This window comes from Apodemus sylvaticus, chromosome 13, assembly GCF_947179515.1.
Source record: "Apodemus sylvaticus chromosome 13, mApoSyl1.1, whole genome shotgun sequence".
Taxonomy (NCBI): domain Eukaryota; kingdom Metazoa; phylum Chordata; class Mammalia; order Rodentia; family Muridae; genus Apodemus; species Apodemus sylvaticus.
Window position 1 is genome coordinate 69,203,616 of NC_067484.1, and position 16,165 is coordinate 69,219,780.

Sequence of the window (16,165 nt, forward strand, 5' to 3'; positions counted from 1 at the left end):
AAAGAAAAGTCACTGTGGCAGTCTTGTCAAACAGATCCCTTTATTTAGAGTATAGAGCCAGCAAAGGGAGCTTTATCTGTTTACAAGACTTGTATAACTGTCCCCTCTGCCCTCATTCCCATCCCGCCCTTGAATTCCTTAGACAAGGCACAGTATGTGATCTAGTTCTCAAATATTTGGAAGGGGTTTATTTTTAACTAGTCTCTGTCATGTAGTTTACAAGTTATACCACAGTGGATAAGAATTTCTTAGTCATTTTCAGTGGGAGAGCCATTTACCCACTCCCAGGGGACAGATATCTGTAGTTGTCACAAACTGGATGGGAATGCTATTGACATCTACTGGGTGAAGGCCGGGGACACTGCTCAACATACTATAGAGCATAAACCAACCCCTTAAAAAAGACATGGCCAGGCATGGAGGCACAGGTCTTTAATCTCAGCACTGGAGAGACTGAGGCAGGCAGATATCTGAGTTCAAGGCCAGTCAAGTGGGACCCTGTCTCAAAAATATAAAACAAAAACCCCAATCCAAAACTTACCTAGCTCATCATCAACAGTGCCAAGAGTGAATAACCCAGTGCCTGCCCAACTGCAGAGAGTTAAGTTTAACCCTGAGCTCTTCTAGTAAGATCAGAGGGGGCTAAAATTACAGGAGACTAAAATGTTTTGTTCGAACTCCCAAGGGCACAGATCCTATTAGCAGAGGGGAAAACACAAACTAAGGAAACTTATATGTAAAGGACATGAAAGAACAAATGAAAGAGAAATTCTATAGAAATTCTTGGTGTAGGAATGTGTGGAACAGGGAATACTATGGACATGTTCCCAACAAATATGAAACCGGTCTCGTCACTGTCGTTTATTGTACATGTTGAACAGTGTCTGAGAACCAGGGTCTCCCAGAGTGAGTTTCTTTGTATGGTTTTAGGGTTGTTTTGTTGCTTTCTTTTTTGCATCAAACAGGTTCTTCCAAGAACCTGTTCCCGAGGAAGACAAAACCAGAGATCCTCAGGGAAATGAAACGGAAGAAACAAGGTTAAAAACTCACCAGACACAAACCACACCAAACACTCATCCCATTTAATATCCTGTTACATGCACCGAGGAAACCAAGAACATTAGGTCTCAGGGCATCAATGCTCTGAGATTCTAGCTCAGGTCCCCTCTTTGTGACATATCATGCACACATACCCACACACACATTGACCCAGGCAGAAATCACATGCATGCACAAGTGGGTAGAGAACCGCTTGGTGGGGTGAGAGAAAGAACTGGGCCAAGGATAAGCCAGCACCTGCACACTGGAGACTCAGAAAACCCTTCTGTTGCAAGCCAAACAAGAGTAAAAATTAACACAATAGCAGGGCACAGGAAAAGGGAGAATGTTCAGACAAAAGGTTGGGTAGATGAAGAGGGAAAGATGCAGGGGACTGTGGGGAAAGCAGTCTCGAAGAGGGAGGTCTTTCTTTATTGGGAACACAGATGGGCAGAGGTTCTGTGACTCCAGTAATTACTGAGGCTGAAGGACTATGCCACAGCATCTCTTCTACATCCTGTGCCCTCTCCCAATGTAGAGGGAAACCACAAACACCCACCCTCTAGCCCTGCCCATTAACACTCTTAAGGACCTTCTCCAGTACCCAAAAAAGAAATGACACCCCCACCCCACCTCAACACACACTCAAAGTTAGGTCCAGTATAGGCCAAAGTTAGGCCAAAGAGAACGCTTCAGTAACTCTTCTTGGTGGAACCAAAGCCAGAGAAACCCATCACAGCTGCCATTTCATCATCCTCCTCAAAAGTCAAGTCCTCCTCGGCCCTCCTTTTCTTCTCCTTCTGTTTCTCTTTCTTGTATGCTTTAGCCTTTTCCTCCTGAAGGGTAAATAAGGAAAAAGTCACTCAGAATCAGTTGGCTCCAGAGCTGATACTGCTGAAAGAGAAATCTAAGCTTCGATACAATCACATATCAAAGGATGCCCAAGAAGAAGGAAGGAGTGGCCCCTGGTCCTGGAAAGGCTCAGTGCAGCAGTGTAGGGGAATACCAGGACAGGGAAGCCGGAAGGGGTTGCTTGGGGAACAGGTGGAGGGAAGAGGGCTTTTGGGACTTTCGGGGAGGGGGATCCAGGAAAGGAGAAATCACTTGACATGTAAATAAAGAATATATCTAATAAAAAATATGCAAAAAAAAAAAAAAAAAGAAAAAAAAGAAATCTAAGCTTCAGGATTCTCTGCCATCTTTAAGCACGACTAAACTCCACAGTAAAGACTGAGAAGTCAGTGGTAAAGCACTTGCTCAGTATGCATGAGGGCCTGAGATTGATTCCAGGATGGCAGTGGGAGGAAACTGTAAAAGAAGAGTTTGTGGGATAAAAAGAGATTTACTAAGTCTCTGGAGTTCTGAATCATACATCCTAGTTCATCTCTAGTTCTAACCAGACAACGTCCTGGGACATGAAGCATATGCTAAGATCTGTTCATAGTTCTGTGTAAATATTATCCTAAGATCTTCAGTACAGGGAACGAGGTTCACTAAAGTTATTTAACTTGCCCAAAATTCATGCAAATAAATCAAAGAAAATAACTCTGACCCTGTAACTTGTCTACTTAGGCCAACTAGGAAATAGTTGTATTTAGTTAATTCCTCTTATAGTCTAGGAGTAAAAAGTACAGGGAAGCTATGTATGCAAGCACAGGGATAGGATGGCAATGGGAAGCTTTGCACTGTCTTCATTTTGACATGAACCTATAATTAGTCTAAAACAAACCTGTCTAAAAAAAAAAACAAAATCAAAGAATTGCCCAAGAGACGTAATCTAAAAAGCCAAAGAGAAATGGATAGGCTTTGAGCCGTTTCTCATGGGTCTTGAACAAAGATGCCCTAGTACAAAGAAACCCAGGAACAAGACTGGAGACAGGAGAGTGGGCGGAGGAAGAGGGCCACCCTCAGTCACAAGGGGAAACTCAAGGCTGGGGAGTAGGGTTTGGAGAGCCTCACCTCTTCTCTGAGCTCCTTCATCCTTTCCTCAAAATCATAATCTTTCTGCTTCTCTTCCATCTTCTTCTTGTTAACCTCAAATCGTTTCTTTACCTGATCCAGAGTGGAACGTTCCACACGCATGGACATACCCAGGTTGCGCTGATCTGGGTAAGGTTAACAGTGTAGACAACAAGTCATTACAACATCCTCAGCCCTTCAAACAGTCTGGTCCTGGCTTTCTTAGGTTTGTTTACTTGTTTTTTTACCTTTTCATGATAAAGTACACAACAAAAATAACTATGGCTAAAAGAAGCTCTTGGCCTCACCTGCTCTCAGAAGAGGCAGCCCCAGATAAGCAACAGTCACTTTCAACTGCATTTTCAGGGCAGATTGTCCTCAAGGCCAGCCAACCTGCTCCTCTGGCCTCTGTGCTCATGCACAGGCAGTCACACAGCCAGGAATACTCAAGGGCACACAAACAAAAGGCCCAAGAAAACCGCTCTGCCACCTGCCCTCCGCCACACCCTTAAAACCCAATCCCAGCTCCAGTCACCAACAACCTCCAACGAAGCCTTACGTTTCTTTCCGTTAATGTGATCCAGGAAGTTAATGGAGTCCTTCACCACACAGTCACAGACATTGCAGTAGTAGCTGACAAATGGGAAGAAACAGCACATGGGTCAATCTGGTTTTTAAGGATCTTACTGTTTTCAGTAAAGAAATTCAAATCTTTAGAAAAAGTTATATGATGCCTAATTAATGTCTCAATTAACAAAACAAACAAACTTCATATGACTTGCTTTGAGGGAACTATCTCTTTACACTTTATTGTGAATAACCTTACAACTAGGCCCACAGAATAAACTTAAGCCTCCAAACCACAGGCATGGGAGGGCCTGCAAGAGGATCTTCTAACTTTATTTAAGCCCCAGTGAATGCAAACCTAGTCAATTCCACAACTGCAGCTTTATTAGAGACCCCGATCAAGAGCCTCCAAGGTAACACCCCTCAATTCCTTGCCCATTGAAACTATGAGCTATTATTATGTTATATTATTAAATATTTAACTTCCTAATTTATACAGCAAAGGCATCAAAACAGTGGGTTTACCACATAATCTGCATAAAGACTGCTCTCTGTCTGATTCTCCTGATATAAGTTGTAACTTGACAGATTTTAAAAGAATGGTGGGAAAGGGTGACAAGCTCCGTGGAACTCTTCTAAAGGTCACCATCTTGGTGCACAAAAACTATAGTTAACAGCTCCACCTAACACACAACCAAAGCCTTCATGTCTTCTAACAGAATAGCCCCTTTGAAGAGGTCAAGAAAGTAGTAAGTACAGTACTGACAGGAATAAGTGCACAGAACAACCCCTCCTAGAAACAGGACTGAATGGACTACAGACCTCAGGTGACAAAGAAAAACAAAGAATCAAGTTATGGTCAGTAAGGTTGCCATCCCTGGGCCAAGAATTCTCCTCAATACTTCCTAAAACCAATATAGTTTATTAGGCCAGTCTTGGTAGTGAGGGTCGGACAAAAAGCAACTCACCCTCCCATTTCAGACTGTGGGGTCGTCTTGGTGATAACAATTGTCTTCCCAAGCTTGGACTCCAAGTCCACCTTGTAATCCCTGTGCCGTAGAAGCTCCCGCTTGACTGGCTGCACTGGTTTTCCTGAAGAAAAAAAAAATATATGTGAACCCCAAAACTCAGATGACCATTCATTTTTTGAATTCCTCAAAGAATGGACACAATGGGTTACATTAAGTAGCAGCTAAAAGAGACTAGAGAAGACTCTAATTGGCCTGGAATTTTGTAGACATAGGCCTGGTCACTATGTGGACCAAGTTGGTCTCAGATTTGTGATGGTAATGCCAACTCTCAAGAGCTTTTTCTCACTTTAAAGCCAGCAAATTTAAACAGTGTTTCCTATGTGCTGTCTAGCTGAACTGAGTTCTGAATTTTTCCTAGAGGTAACCCTTTCAAAAGAGGGGTACTCACACCCAGTAGTGTATGTTCAATTGTTTTCATGCAGTGTGATGGGTAATAATTGGTTGTCCACTTGACTACATCTGGAATCAACTAAAACCCAAGAAGCTGGACACACTTGTTTGGGAGTTTTTTTATTTGATTTGATTTTGAATATGGGCCACACTTGGGGGAAGTTCACATAAAAGGAGAGGAAGAAGCTTTGGGGTATGGTGCCTATTTGCCCTAACTGGCAAATGATCTATCCTGTTGCCGAGGCATTCCTTCTCCAAACACTGCATCAGCTCTATCATCCCCTTATCCCTTCATGGAGCGAACACCCACCATCCTTCTTTTCTCTCTCTTCTGTGAGTCTCTTCTCCGCGAGCTTCTCATATTCATCTTTGTCCCACTTTCGGCGAAAGTCCAAGTTTTTTGTCTGTAAGGGGGAAAAAGTGTTCAAGATCCGTCGCTGTGCCTGTTCCCCTGGAGAAACTAAGGGAACCGCCTAACGGCCACCGAGGCAGCCCCAGGACCTTTCGAAAGAGAAGTCTCTCTGGAACGCCCAGGGGTCTGGTGTACTCGGGACCCCCAACCCGAGAGACTTCCGAGATTCCACTGTCCCTGCGCCTTACGGGGGAGTTCTCGAACCTGAACCCTGAGATCGCGAAGAGGTGTCAGGAAGTCAGTCAAGTCTCACAGCCTGTCTCTATTTAGCTCTGAAAAGCCACCCCAGACCCCTCAAACCTTCTCAAACCAACACCTACCCCGCTGCCAGACGCCATCTTCACAGCGAAGTGAATGGGAAGCCGTAAAATGCCGTAAAACGGGCCCTGGAGCCAGAAGGCGAGATCATGCTCCAATAAGATTCGAGCCTCGCATTCTAACTGCGTTAAGACTGGAGAGATTCTAAGGTAGTCCGGTTGGCCCCGCCCCCTGCTCCAAGGAGATGGCGCAAGCGCAAATGGAATGTGAAGCAACACGGAAGTAAGGGCACCGGCCAACGTTTTTCTCACTGGCTTTAAAAACAAGCCCAGAAGAATAGCTCAACTCTTCTATTATGCAAAGAATCAGACTTTTGGAAATAGTGTCCCATGATCTAACCAACTTTACCTGAATCTCCAGGATTTCTAGTTTTTTCTTTTAAAGACAGGTTCTCAGATAGCCAAAACTGACCTCTAATTGCCTATGAGGTAGCTAATCTTGAACTTCTGATTCTCCTGCCTCTACTTCCCAAGTGCTGAATTTAAGGGCATGTGCCTCCATGCTCGGTTCATGTGGTGTTGGAGGCTTCGTTCATGCAATCAAGCATTCTAACAATTGAGCTACCTAGCTCAATTCCCTGCTAGGCAATTTCCTGCCTAGCAAACCTTATTTTAAAAACTAAAACACTTGTGGCCTGGATGTCCCATTCACCAGCATGTACTATGAACGTGATTCTAAATCATGCACAGAAGACAAGTAGTTTTACATTGCCCGCGGCCCCCCCCCACCCCCAAAAATGGTGCTGCTTTTTGGTTAAACTCATTTTCATGTCTGGAGACCATCTAAACTCATTCCATTTCTACATTACAATTTATTCTTAAAAATGTCATCAGCCAACACCCTAGAATGAAGCATTCACCACTCTGACAAGTGCTTAAAATATGGTGTTTGTGGGAGAGAGTAGTGTTTGAGTCAGGGTGTCTTGTAACCCATGCTACAATGCAGCAGCAGATGACTTTAAACTCCTGAACTTCTCGACACTACTTTCCAAGAGCTAGGATTGTAGGTGCAGTATGTTTGTAGACAAGGTTTCACTATTTGGCCCTGGCTGGACTGAAGAGATTCCTTGGTATATATTACTAGTCACAGGACCTGTGCCCATCTGTGTTTCTGTAACAGACTTCCCTTTTTGAGGCTGCTTTTCCCAAATTCCTCCTGCATCTTTCCCTCTTCATCCATCCACCCTCCTGTCTAAACACCCTCCTTTGTGTCCTGCTAGCTTTAATCTTTAGTCATATTCAAGTGCCCCCCCCCCACTCAAGAGATTTCCCTGCCTCTGCCTTACCACTGTGTTGCTGAGATTAAAGGTGTATAGCATCAGGCAAAGGGTTTTTTTTTTCTTCTTTTGTTTTGTTTTGAGAGAGCATCTCATGTAAACCCAAGGCTGAATGAATTTTTATACAGGGTTTCACTGTGTAGCCATGGCTAATCTGTAACTCACAGATAATTGGCCTGTCTCAACTTCCCTGGTGCTAGGATTAAAGTCCTGTGCCACCTTGCCTGGCACCAAGGCTGACTTTGAACTTCTGATCCTCCTGCTTTAGCTTCCCAAGTGCTAGGCAGGCATTCTCTCAGGAGAGCCCTGTCCCCAGCCACACTTTGTGTTGGTGTCTTGGCGGGTTATTGTTTTTCACACTTTATTTATTTTGTATATAAGCCTGCATGTGTGCTTCTAAGTGGGCAGAGGCCAGAGGAAAAACAAGAAAAGCTATTCTCTTCTTCTACCCCATGGGCCCCAGGGAAGATTACTTATAACTCACACAATTCTCCAGTATAAACTCAAATACTTCCTAAGGTCTATACAGATTAATCCTTTGGTAGCAAATTACTCAAAGTATGCTTACTTTTTAAAATTATTTTATTCTTAATTATGTATACGTATCTGTGCATGAGTATGTGCACACTAAGTGCAGGTGTTTGTAGAGACCAGAAGCGGGCCTCAGATGGTTGTTACTGGAGCTTCAGGCAGTTGTAATCACCCTGATGTGGTTGCTAGGAACTGAACTCAGGTCCTCTGCAAAAGCAATATGCACCCTTAATCACTGAGCCATCTCTCCAGTCTACTAGTACATTTTTGAAATGTATCGTATCATATGACCATTTCTAGAACAATCTCCAGAGCAGGATATGGAGTAGTCCAGAAAAATTACTATAACGGAGGGAATGGTGCTCAAAACTGCAAAGGAACAGATCGCTAACTTATCATCCATTAAGTTCAATGTTCACAATTATGAAAAAGCCCCACCCTTCCACGGCTAACTGGAAGAATCAACAGATGCACTGCTGGGTCCTTGGGACATCATCTCTTTTTTCCATCCATTCTTAATGTCCATTTAATACTCCATGGATGACCCATAGTCTGATGTAGACAAATTCTCCAGAATCTGGTTCCCAAGCTACAGTCGAAAGTGAAGTACATATTTAGCTTCTCATTTCAGTGGTTCAGAGTCTTAGCCTTGGGCAATTCTTCCAGAGCCTTGCTCATAGCAACCATCCTAACATTCCTTTGACAGGATTCAGAGGCACTTCAGATCTGCCTTTGCAGCTAGAGGACGCCTCTTTGGCATGGCAACCATAGGCATTCTAGCAGAGCAGCTGCTAATGCTAGTCCACGAGTCCTCAAGACCTTCTGTAGTTCTGTATCCAGCAGAGATAGAAGCAGAAGGCACTTGTACAACATCCATGCTGGCTGACTGTTGTAAAGTCCACCAGAACTCGGTGCTAGATGAAAACTTTTCTTCTAAGGGCAGCAGATGGAAATCAGGCACTAATCAAGACTCAGACAGTCGCTTCTGAATTTCAGCCACAAGACTTTCTCGATTAATGGTAACCTAAAACATAAGAGAATCTATATGTGACAAACTAGAAAATGATACTAGTGTCTTAGCCAGTTTTTCCAAATTCTCTTCACTCTGCATCCATTCTTACTATTTGCCAGGCAGCGGCGGTGCAGGCCTGTAATCCCAGCACTCTGGGAGGCAGAGGCAGGCGGATTTCTGAGTTCGAGGCCAGCCTGGTCTACAGAGTGAGTTCCAGGATAGCCAGGGCTACACAGAGAAACCCTGTCTCAAAAAACCCAAAAATTAAAAAAAAAAAAAAACAAAAAAAAAACAACTTACTATTTACACCTGGGACCCATATGGTGGGAGGAGGGAACTGACTACCAACTCCTGCAAGCTGGCATACATGCACATGCATGGGATATGTGTGTACAAATACACACACAAATGTAATTTAAAAGACATAGTTTTAAATTTACTCCCTCAGAGAACACATCTCTTAAAAGAGTCTGGGATCTAGGCATGACAGTCTATGCCTGTCGCCACAGCACCTAAGAGATTAAAGCAGGAAGATCATGAGTTCAAAGCCAGCCTGGCTGACACAATCCTGGCCTGTCTTTTAAAAGCGGGGGTGGAACATTTAGAACCCTGTATTTCTACCAGCTCCAACTCACTTCTTCCCTGCTGGCCACAGCCCGGAGCTTGATGACACCTTCATTCTGCTCCTGCTCACCAATAATGACCATCAGTGGAATGTCTGCTTTCTCACAGTAGTGCAGCTGGGGTAACAGCTTAGGGTTGTTTTTATAAAGCATCTCTGCCTGAAAAGAATAAATAGTAAGTTAGAGGACTTAAAGTGATTGTGTCATATATGTGCCCAAGAACATACATTTCCAAGGGAGCCATAATTTAGTGTCTAGTCCTCTAGTGGTGAGCTAAAAAAAAAAAACAAAACAAACAAAAAAAAAAAAACCAAAACAAAACAAAACAAAAAAAACAAAAAAAAAAACCGGCCTGAGTACCACTATACACATATGGTAGAAATGAGCTATGATCAACATACACACAGATCACTCAAACATCAACACCACCATACCTTGATCCCTGCATCCCAAAGCTCTGCAATTATCTTCAAACGTTCTCGGAGAAAGTTCTTCTGGGGTGTGGCCACAAACACTTGGGTCTCTGTGGTTCGAACCTTCTCACCAGAAATCTAATAAAACAGAGAGAAGAAACTAAAACTACAGCCAAAAGTGGTACTCAGAACGGTAATCGTAGCACCCAGGTAGCCAAGGCAGAAAGACTATAAGTTCAAGGCTGACCTGAAATCAGAAAGAAATCCTATTTCAGAAAGTTCTTTTAAGAAGGAGGTAAGGAGGTGAGTGAGGGTCAGCAGAGGGAGGGAGGGGCTGGAGAGATGGCTCCGCAGTTAAGAGTGCTATTCTTTCAGACCAAGTTCAGTTCTCAGTACCAACACTGTGGCTCACAAGCACCCACTGATTTCCCCCACTTCTGACATCCGCTGGCACCAGGCATGCACATACATTTAGGCAAAACACTTACATACATAAAAAGAAGGAATACGTTTTTAAAAAGAAAAAAGAAGAGGAAAGAAAGGTATTTCCTTCACACTAGCAATTCCAAAAGGTAAAAGGATCATTAAGAAAAGGGGAAATGTGCAAATGCACCTCAGAAACTAGTTATTAGCCTTCAAGAGCAGGTCACCTCTACTGAGGACCTACCTTCATCTTCTGCTCCACAAGGTAGAAGATTCTCTCTACTCCAATGCTCAGCCCCACACAAGGCACGTTATGGCCCTTGGGATCAAACTGGGCTACCAGCCTGTCATAGCGCCCACCAGCAGCCACACTACCCACACTCAGAGTCTCCTTTCCGGCCTGAGCTGGAGACTCTAGCAGTACTGCTTCATAAATCACTCCTGTATAGTAATCCAGGCCCCGGGCCAGACTCAGATCAAGGGAGATCTGTAAGGGAAAAGCTAGTCAGTCCCAGACCAGACTCTGAGAACCCAAGAGCTCAACAGGAGGCCCAGTCCCAGCTCTGCCTACCTTATCAGCAATTCCAAATAACCTCAAGTATTCAAAGAGCAGTTTCAGGTCCTCTAGGCCCTGCAAGGCCAGCTGGCTTTGGGATAGTCTGGGATCCTTGAACAACTCCTCTACCAGGGATATCCCCCCTGGGAAGAAAAGTTGGGTAATATCTCTGCTATTTACCTGATACTGTTTCATCTGAATTTATCTAGTTTTTGTTGTTGTTGATGATGATGATGTTTTAGGTTGTTTGTTTTGTTTGGGGTTTTGGTTTTAGACAAGGTCTTTCTACATAGCCCTGCCTATTCTAAAACTCACTATGTAGACCAGGCTAGCCTAGAACTCATAAAGATCCACTTGCCCTGCCTCCCAAGTTCTGGGATTAAAAATATGTGCCACCACAGCCAGTTTGAATGTACGCTAGCCACTCTTTCTTCTTTTCTTTAAAAGGACTTCAGCCTTGGTCTCATGGCTAGACTTCCTCTGTTTCTGCCTTTGCTAAGAAGACATAAAGTAGTTAGAATACATGAAGGGGAAACTTTATCCAGCCAGACCCTGAAGCTGATCTAGAGGTAGAAATCCGACAAACACACATCACCCTCGACCTGTTCTATCACAGCTCTCAAAGCCCTGCTTCTTACCATGATATTGGACGTAGTCCCCAATTCGATCGGCCACCTCAGGAGCTAGGCCTTTCTTTGCCACCATTTCATGCCTCACGTCTTCCCAAGACATCTGCATTAAGACCCAAACATTAGTTCAGCCCTGAGTTCTTTCCCTAATTGAAGCAGGACCTCTCATTTTCATTTGGTATGAATATCTTAAGGGGCTAACAATAAATTCAGCAAAACCAGAAGCAACTCAGGAAATCCAGCCACAATCCTCACTGCATGGCATAACTCAGACCTTGTTTTAAAATGTCTCCTTAACTTTTTTCTTTTTCATAAATAGCCACTTCTAGCCATGGACTCCATACTCTTTCCCTAATGACAGGGATTTAAGGGCAGAGCAGAAACCCAGACAGGATCTAGTTAAAGCATCTTTTCTTTGTTACCTTGTCTAGTTTGTCCATAGAGGAGCAGATAGTACGGAGCTTGCTCTCAGGAACACCGCAGACAGCAAACATCCCGTCTACAACCCGACGGTCATTTACCTGCGAATCAGGTGTATCAACCTATGTCCTGGCAATCGGTGCCCTTTCCCTCAAAACAATGACCATCTCTAAATTTCTTGACTCATTAAAGCAATACTAAGACAACTTCACAGGCCGAATTCAAACTTCTCCCACACTCTGTACAAGGCTGGCCTCACCTTAATGAGAAAGTCCCCCAGTTGCAATCCACTTAGGATTTCACACATGATCCTCAAACACTCTGCATCAGGGATCATTGGGTCAAACTCACCAGCAATGTCAAAATCCTAGAGGAATATCAAAAAAAGAGGAAGAAAGCCAGGCATGGTGGTGGACACGTTTAATTCTGAAGGCAGAAGCAGATGGATCTCTGAGTTCAAAGCTAGCTACATAGTGAGTTCCAGGACAGCCAGGATTACATAGAGAGACCCTGCTTCAAAAACAAAAAACAAAAACAAAACAACAAAACAAACCCAAATAAAATAGTAGAAAAGCAAACCTTCCCCTGATCAGCTAAGCCTGACTTAAAACCATCACCTAACCACGCTGTCCCAGTCAGACCACTTACACACTGGCAGAACTCCCGGTAGCGGCCCTGGACTATGGCTGGGCTCTCTCGCCTCCACACCTTTCCAACTTGATAGCGTTTCATCTTCTTCAATTTATTCATGGCCAGATAGCGAGCAAAAGGGACCTTACATAAAGAGGTTGAGGAAGAAAAATACTATGTTCAACGTGATGACCTACCATTGAGACAGGAAGGAGAACTGAGTTCCTGGAAACCTTCCTTAGTTTACAGGATGACAGCAAGGACTTTCCTAGACTTGTTTCCCACAGTCTCTGAAGCCTGGCAGTGCTTGGTGTTAACAGAGGTGTTTCACTTACTGAAACTGAAAGTTGACCAGAAAAAAGAGGCAGGGATAGAAATGACCTAAGAAACTTGGGCCTGGTCTATTTCCTCCCATGCAGACCATCACCCAACTACCTACAAAGTAGTCAAGCTTCGGAACTGATTTTTCTACAGCTTAGAATCCTGTTCTTGAAAGCATAGGCCAAAGACCACATGCATATTCTCCAGGATTCTGTTTTTAAATGTTGAGAGCAGTGGTTCCCAACCTTCCTAACTCTGTGACCCTTTATCACAGTCCCTATTGTTATGGTGAACCACCCCAACCATAAGATTATTTTGTTGCTACTTTGTAACTGGCTTTGTTTTGTTCTGCTGCTGTTATGAATCATAATATAAAGATCTGATAAGCAGGATATCTGACATGCAACTCCTGGAGGGTCGTGACCCACAGGTTGAGAACAACTGGTTTAGCACTTACAAGATGGCACAGCAGGGAAAGGGACTTCCTGTACAAATCTGAGTTCTATCCCTAGGACCCATTTAGGAGTTAGGAGAACTGACTCCACAAAAGTTCTCCCCTTATCTTCACATGCATGTCCACATAAGTACCATCTACACATGCATAATAATTAACTTATTTTCTTTTACAGGCATAATTATAAACACCACTCCAGTTATAGAATTTAGGACCTCTGGAGCTAAACTCAGTACTCCAAGTTTCTGCAAACTTCTTGGAGATATTCTCATACATACTCATACAAACTTCTTGGAGACATTCTTCATACATTAATATGAAGTTAAACCTTCATATTAGGCTCTGAAGGAAGAAATGCCTTCTGGGAGATACTAGACATAAAGGTACTGTCAAAGTTCCTCTATTCTCTTTTGCCGGAAAAAGTCCTCTGGATTTGGGTAGGAAAAGATGAGGCTCCTGCATTCTGAAGGATACAGTAAGGTCATAGCGCAGAGACAACAACTCTCCACCTTGATCTTTCAAATCATACATGAGGCCGAAGTTGTCTTCATACTTCTCGGTGAGCATTTCCTGCAAGAGTCAGACAGAAAAATCCACAATTCACAAAGAGAAGTCCTGTGGGAAACCGCAGGCAGGTAAACAATGGGGTTCTCAGCACCCTTCCAGTCTTACTGTTAGCTCAAACGCCGGTGTATCCAACGCCTTTGCCCCATGACGCTTGAAACAGCTGATAATCTTATCAAGAATTTTCTCCCTCACAACCATCTGTTGAGGACTTAAATCCCTGGTGCCCTGGAAACCAAAAGTAGCCAAAGAAAAGATCAGGGGAATTTACGACTATAGGTTACATCATGCCCATAATCTAATGTTTGAAATTTACTTGAGGCCCATCTAGAATTTCAAGAACAATACAACCCCCACCTCCCCACAAAAATAAATAAATAAATAAATAAGTAAGTAAGTAAATAAAATAAAATAAAGAGATTTAAAAGGGAGAGGCAGGGAGAACAGGCTTGCCTGCACACCACTCTGACAGGCAGGGTGGGCAAAGGGTGTTACCTTTGGAACCTTGATGATAAAATTCGGTTTTTCTTGGTGTGGCTTCAGTTGTTCAGATGTTAACACTGCCTTTGCAACCTGACAGAAAAGGGAATAGGAGATCTGCCTTGTCTGGACACTGACCAGACCTGTGACATCTCTGACCCTGTGGACCATCAACCTGAAAAGATCCTTGACCACAAGCAAAAAGTTTCCTGAACACCATTTTCTCTCCTGATCTCCTGCTACCCTCAATAATTCATGCTGAATTTCCAATTATACCTGCAATATATATGAAGTCCATTCTTTTTATTACACAAGCATCTTCATTTAAATGTCTGAAAAAGTTGAAGCATCTGAGAATCCTAAAGACGGCAAACCCAGAACTGCCACCATTAAACATCTAGAAGCAGAGACTAGAACTTCAGTACTCAACTGGACATGGTGACACACACATGTAATCCCAGCACTTGGGAGACTGAAGCAGGAGGATCTCTGTGAGTTCAAGGCTAGCTTTGCCTACATAATAAGTTACTGGACAGTCAGAGCTACATAATAAGACCCTATCTCGCCAGGGCGGTGGTGGCGCACGCCTTTAATCCCAGTACTTGGGAGGCAGAGGCAGGTGGATTTCTGAGTTTGAGACCAGCCTGGTCTACAGAGTGAGTTCCAGGACAGCCAGGACTGCACAGAGAAACCCTGTCTCAAAAAAACAAACAAAAAAATTTAAAAAAATATAAAAAGACCCTATCTCAAACAAACGAAAACAAGTTTTTACTCATTTCTTACTTGAATAGCAAAAAAGGTGGTTTGTACCTTTAATTCCAATAGTTGGAGGCAAAGGCAGGCAGATCACTATGAGTTTAAGGCCAGGTGGTCTACATTTTGAGTTCCAGGCCAGCCAAGGCGAGACCACATGGAAAAACAAGAAGAAAAAAAAAAAAGAAATAGGAAGGGAAAGAGGGAGGGAGGGAGGAAGGGAAGGAGGGAAGGAATGAATGAATCAGACCTGGAGACAGAGTAAATGGAGCATAAAGACAGAACCAGCCTAAGAAAAGGAACAAACCTGGGCCAACAAGATGGCTCAGTGGGTATCCACCAAGCCTGACCACCTGAATTAGAGCCCTGAGACCCATTTACATGGTTGAGAGAGAAAACCAATTCCCACAATTCATACACACACACACACCCTATGGAATGATAAGAATAACTTTCCTGGTTGAACAACAACAGTAAAACAGTAAAATGCTGGTTCACTGACAATGTGAAAATGTTTCTCCGAGATTCACATTAGGGTAGATTCACTTGATAGGTATAAATTCATTTCATTAAGAGTTTGGAGGAATATCTGTATAGATATGGTCCAAATTCTAATATGTTCAAGAATTTCAGATGATTGAAAATAAACCTCATATTTCTCAGTTGTTATGTATCCATAGTGATCATTTACTCTGTGATCTCTACTTACTCAAATGTAAAATGGAGATAAAACCCTCAACCTCTGAGACTGCCCCAATAATAAAACGACAAAAGCATCCAAACACTTAGGGCAGTGCATGTACGAAGTGGCTAATCAATTAAAAAAAAAAATTGTAGGGCTGGAGAGATGGCTCTTTTAGAGGACCTGGGTTTCATTCCAGCATTCACATGGTGGTTCACTACCGGCTATAACTCTAGGCTCAGGGGATCCAACGCCCATTTCTGGCCTCTGCGGGCGTGTATACCGGGCACACATACATGCAGGCAAAATACCCATACTCATAAAAGAAATAAAAAATTAAAAACCAATTGTGATAATACAATAGAAACCACCAGTCTAGGCGTTCAAGCTAGGAGGCCCTAGCCGGCTCAGGGCGGCTCACCTGGCTATGACAGCCGACCGCCCGGATGCACACAGTGCGGGGAGGTCGCAGGAGCTGACCGAGCAGCGCAGCCCACGCCCTGCGGCGCAGGGGCCCCAGGTGGGGCATTGTGCAGCAGGACGCCGGCTTCCAGGAACAGAAGTCAGGGAACTGGGAACGAGGCCAGTCCGACTTCTGGGAGGCTACAGAGAGCTGGAAACACCTGAGATCGGCGTTAGTCCGGATGGTGGGGCTGAACTCCGATTCTCTCACGCTCCCTGAC

General features: G+C 43.7%; 2 protein-coding genes across 2 annotated transcripts; both read right to left on the reverse strand.

Moving 5' to 3' along the window:
- Nucleotides 1–1,449: 1,449 nt before the first annotated feature.
- Nucleotides 1,450–5,800, reverse strand: Zmat2 (zinc finger matrin-type 2). The gene is made up of 6 exons (XM_052155669.1): nt 5,718–5,800; nt 5,296–5,389; nt 4,533–4,656; nt 3,557–3,630; nt 2,998–3,143; nt 1,450–1,874 (listed from the first exon to the last, which is right to left on the reverse strand). The coding sequence occupies exons 1-6, from the start codon at nt 5,733–5,735 to the stop codon at nt 1,731–1,733; spliced, it is 600 nt and encodes a 199-aa protein (XP_052011629.1). The 5' UTR covers nt 5,736–5,800; the 3' UTR covers nt 1,450–1,730.
- A 1,755-nt stretch (nt 5,801–7,555) lies between these two features.
- Nucleotides 7,556–16,153, reverse strand: Hars2 (histidyl-tRNA synthetase 2, mitochondrial). Its single transcript, XM_052201354.1, has 13 exons — nt 15,904–16,153; nt 14,063–14,140; nt 13,676–13,795; nt 13,478–13,573; nt 12,247–12,372; nt 11,858–11,965; nt 11,601–11,699; nt 11,188–11,281; nt 10,565–10,692; nt 10,238–10,480; nt 9,592–9,708; nt 9,170–9,316; nt 7,556–8,546 (listed from the first exon to the last, which is right to left on the reverse strand). The coding sequence occupies exons 1-13, from the start codon at nt 16,009–16,011 to the stop codon at nt 8,487–8,489; spliced, it is 1,524 nt and encodes a 507-aa protein (XP_052057314.1). The 5' UTR covers nt 16,012–16,153; the 3' UTR covers nt 7,556–8,486.
- Between the last annotated feature and the right edge of the window lie 12 nt (nt 16,154–16,165).

What these genes read in the sequence shown, in the direction of transcription:
- Zmat2 (XM_052155669.1), bottom strand. An exon ending in CCACAGTCTGAAATGGGAGG is followed by an intron (nt 3,631 to 4,532) that starts GTGAGTTGCTTT and finishes CCCATTTGTCAG; the next exon opens with CTACTACTGCAATGTCTGTG. An exon ending in TGAAGGAGCTCAGAGAAGAG is followed by an intron (nt 1,875 to 2,997) that starts GTGAGGCTCTCC and finishes TTTACCCTTCAG; the next exon opens with GAGGAAAAGGCTAAAGCATA.
- Hars2 (XM_052201354.1), bottom strand. Translation starts at nt 16,011, where the DNA reads ATGCCCCACCTGGGGCCCCTGCGCCGCAGGGCGTGGGCTGCGCTGCTC. An exon ending in CGGTCGGCTGTCATAGCCAG is followed by an intron (nt 14,141 to 15,903) that starts GTGAGCCGCCCT and finishes CTTTTCTGTCAG; the next exon opens with GTTGCAAAGGCAGTGTTAAC. An exon ending in TTGTGGAGCAGAAGATGAAG is followed by an intron (nt 9,709 to 10,237) that starts GTAGGTCCTCAG and finishes CTGTTTTATTAG; the next exon opens with ATTTCTGGTGAGAAGGTTCG.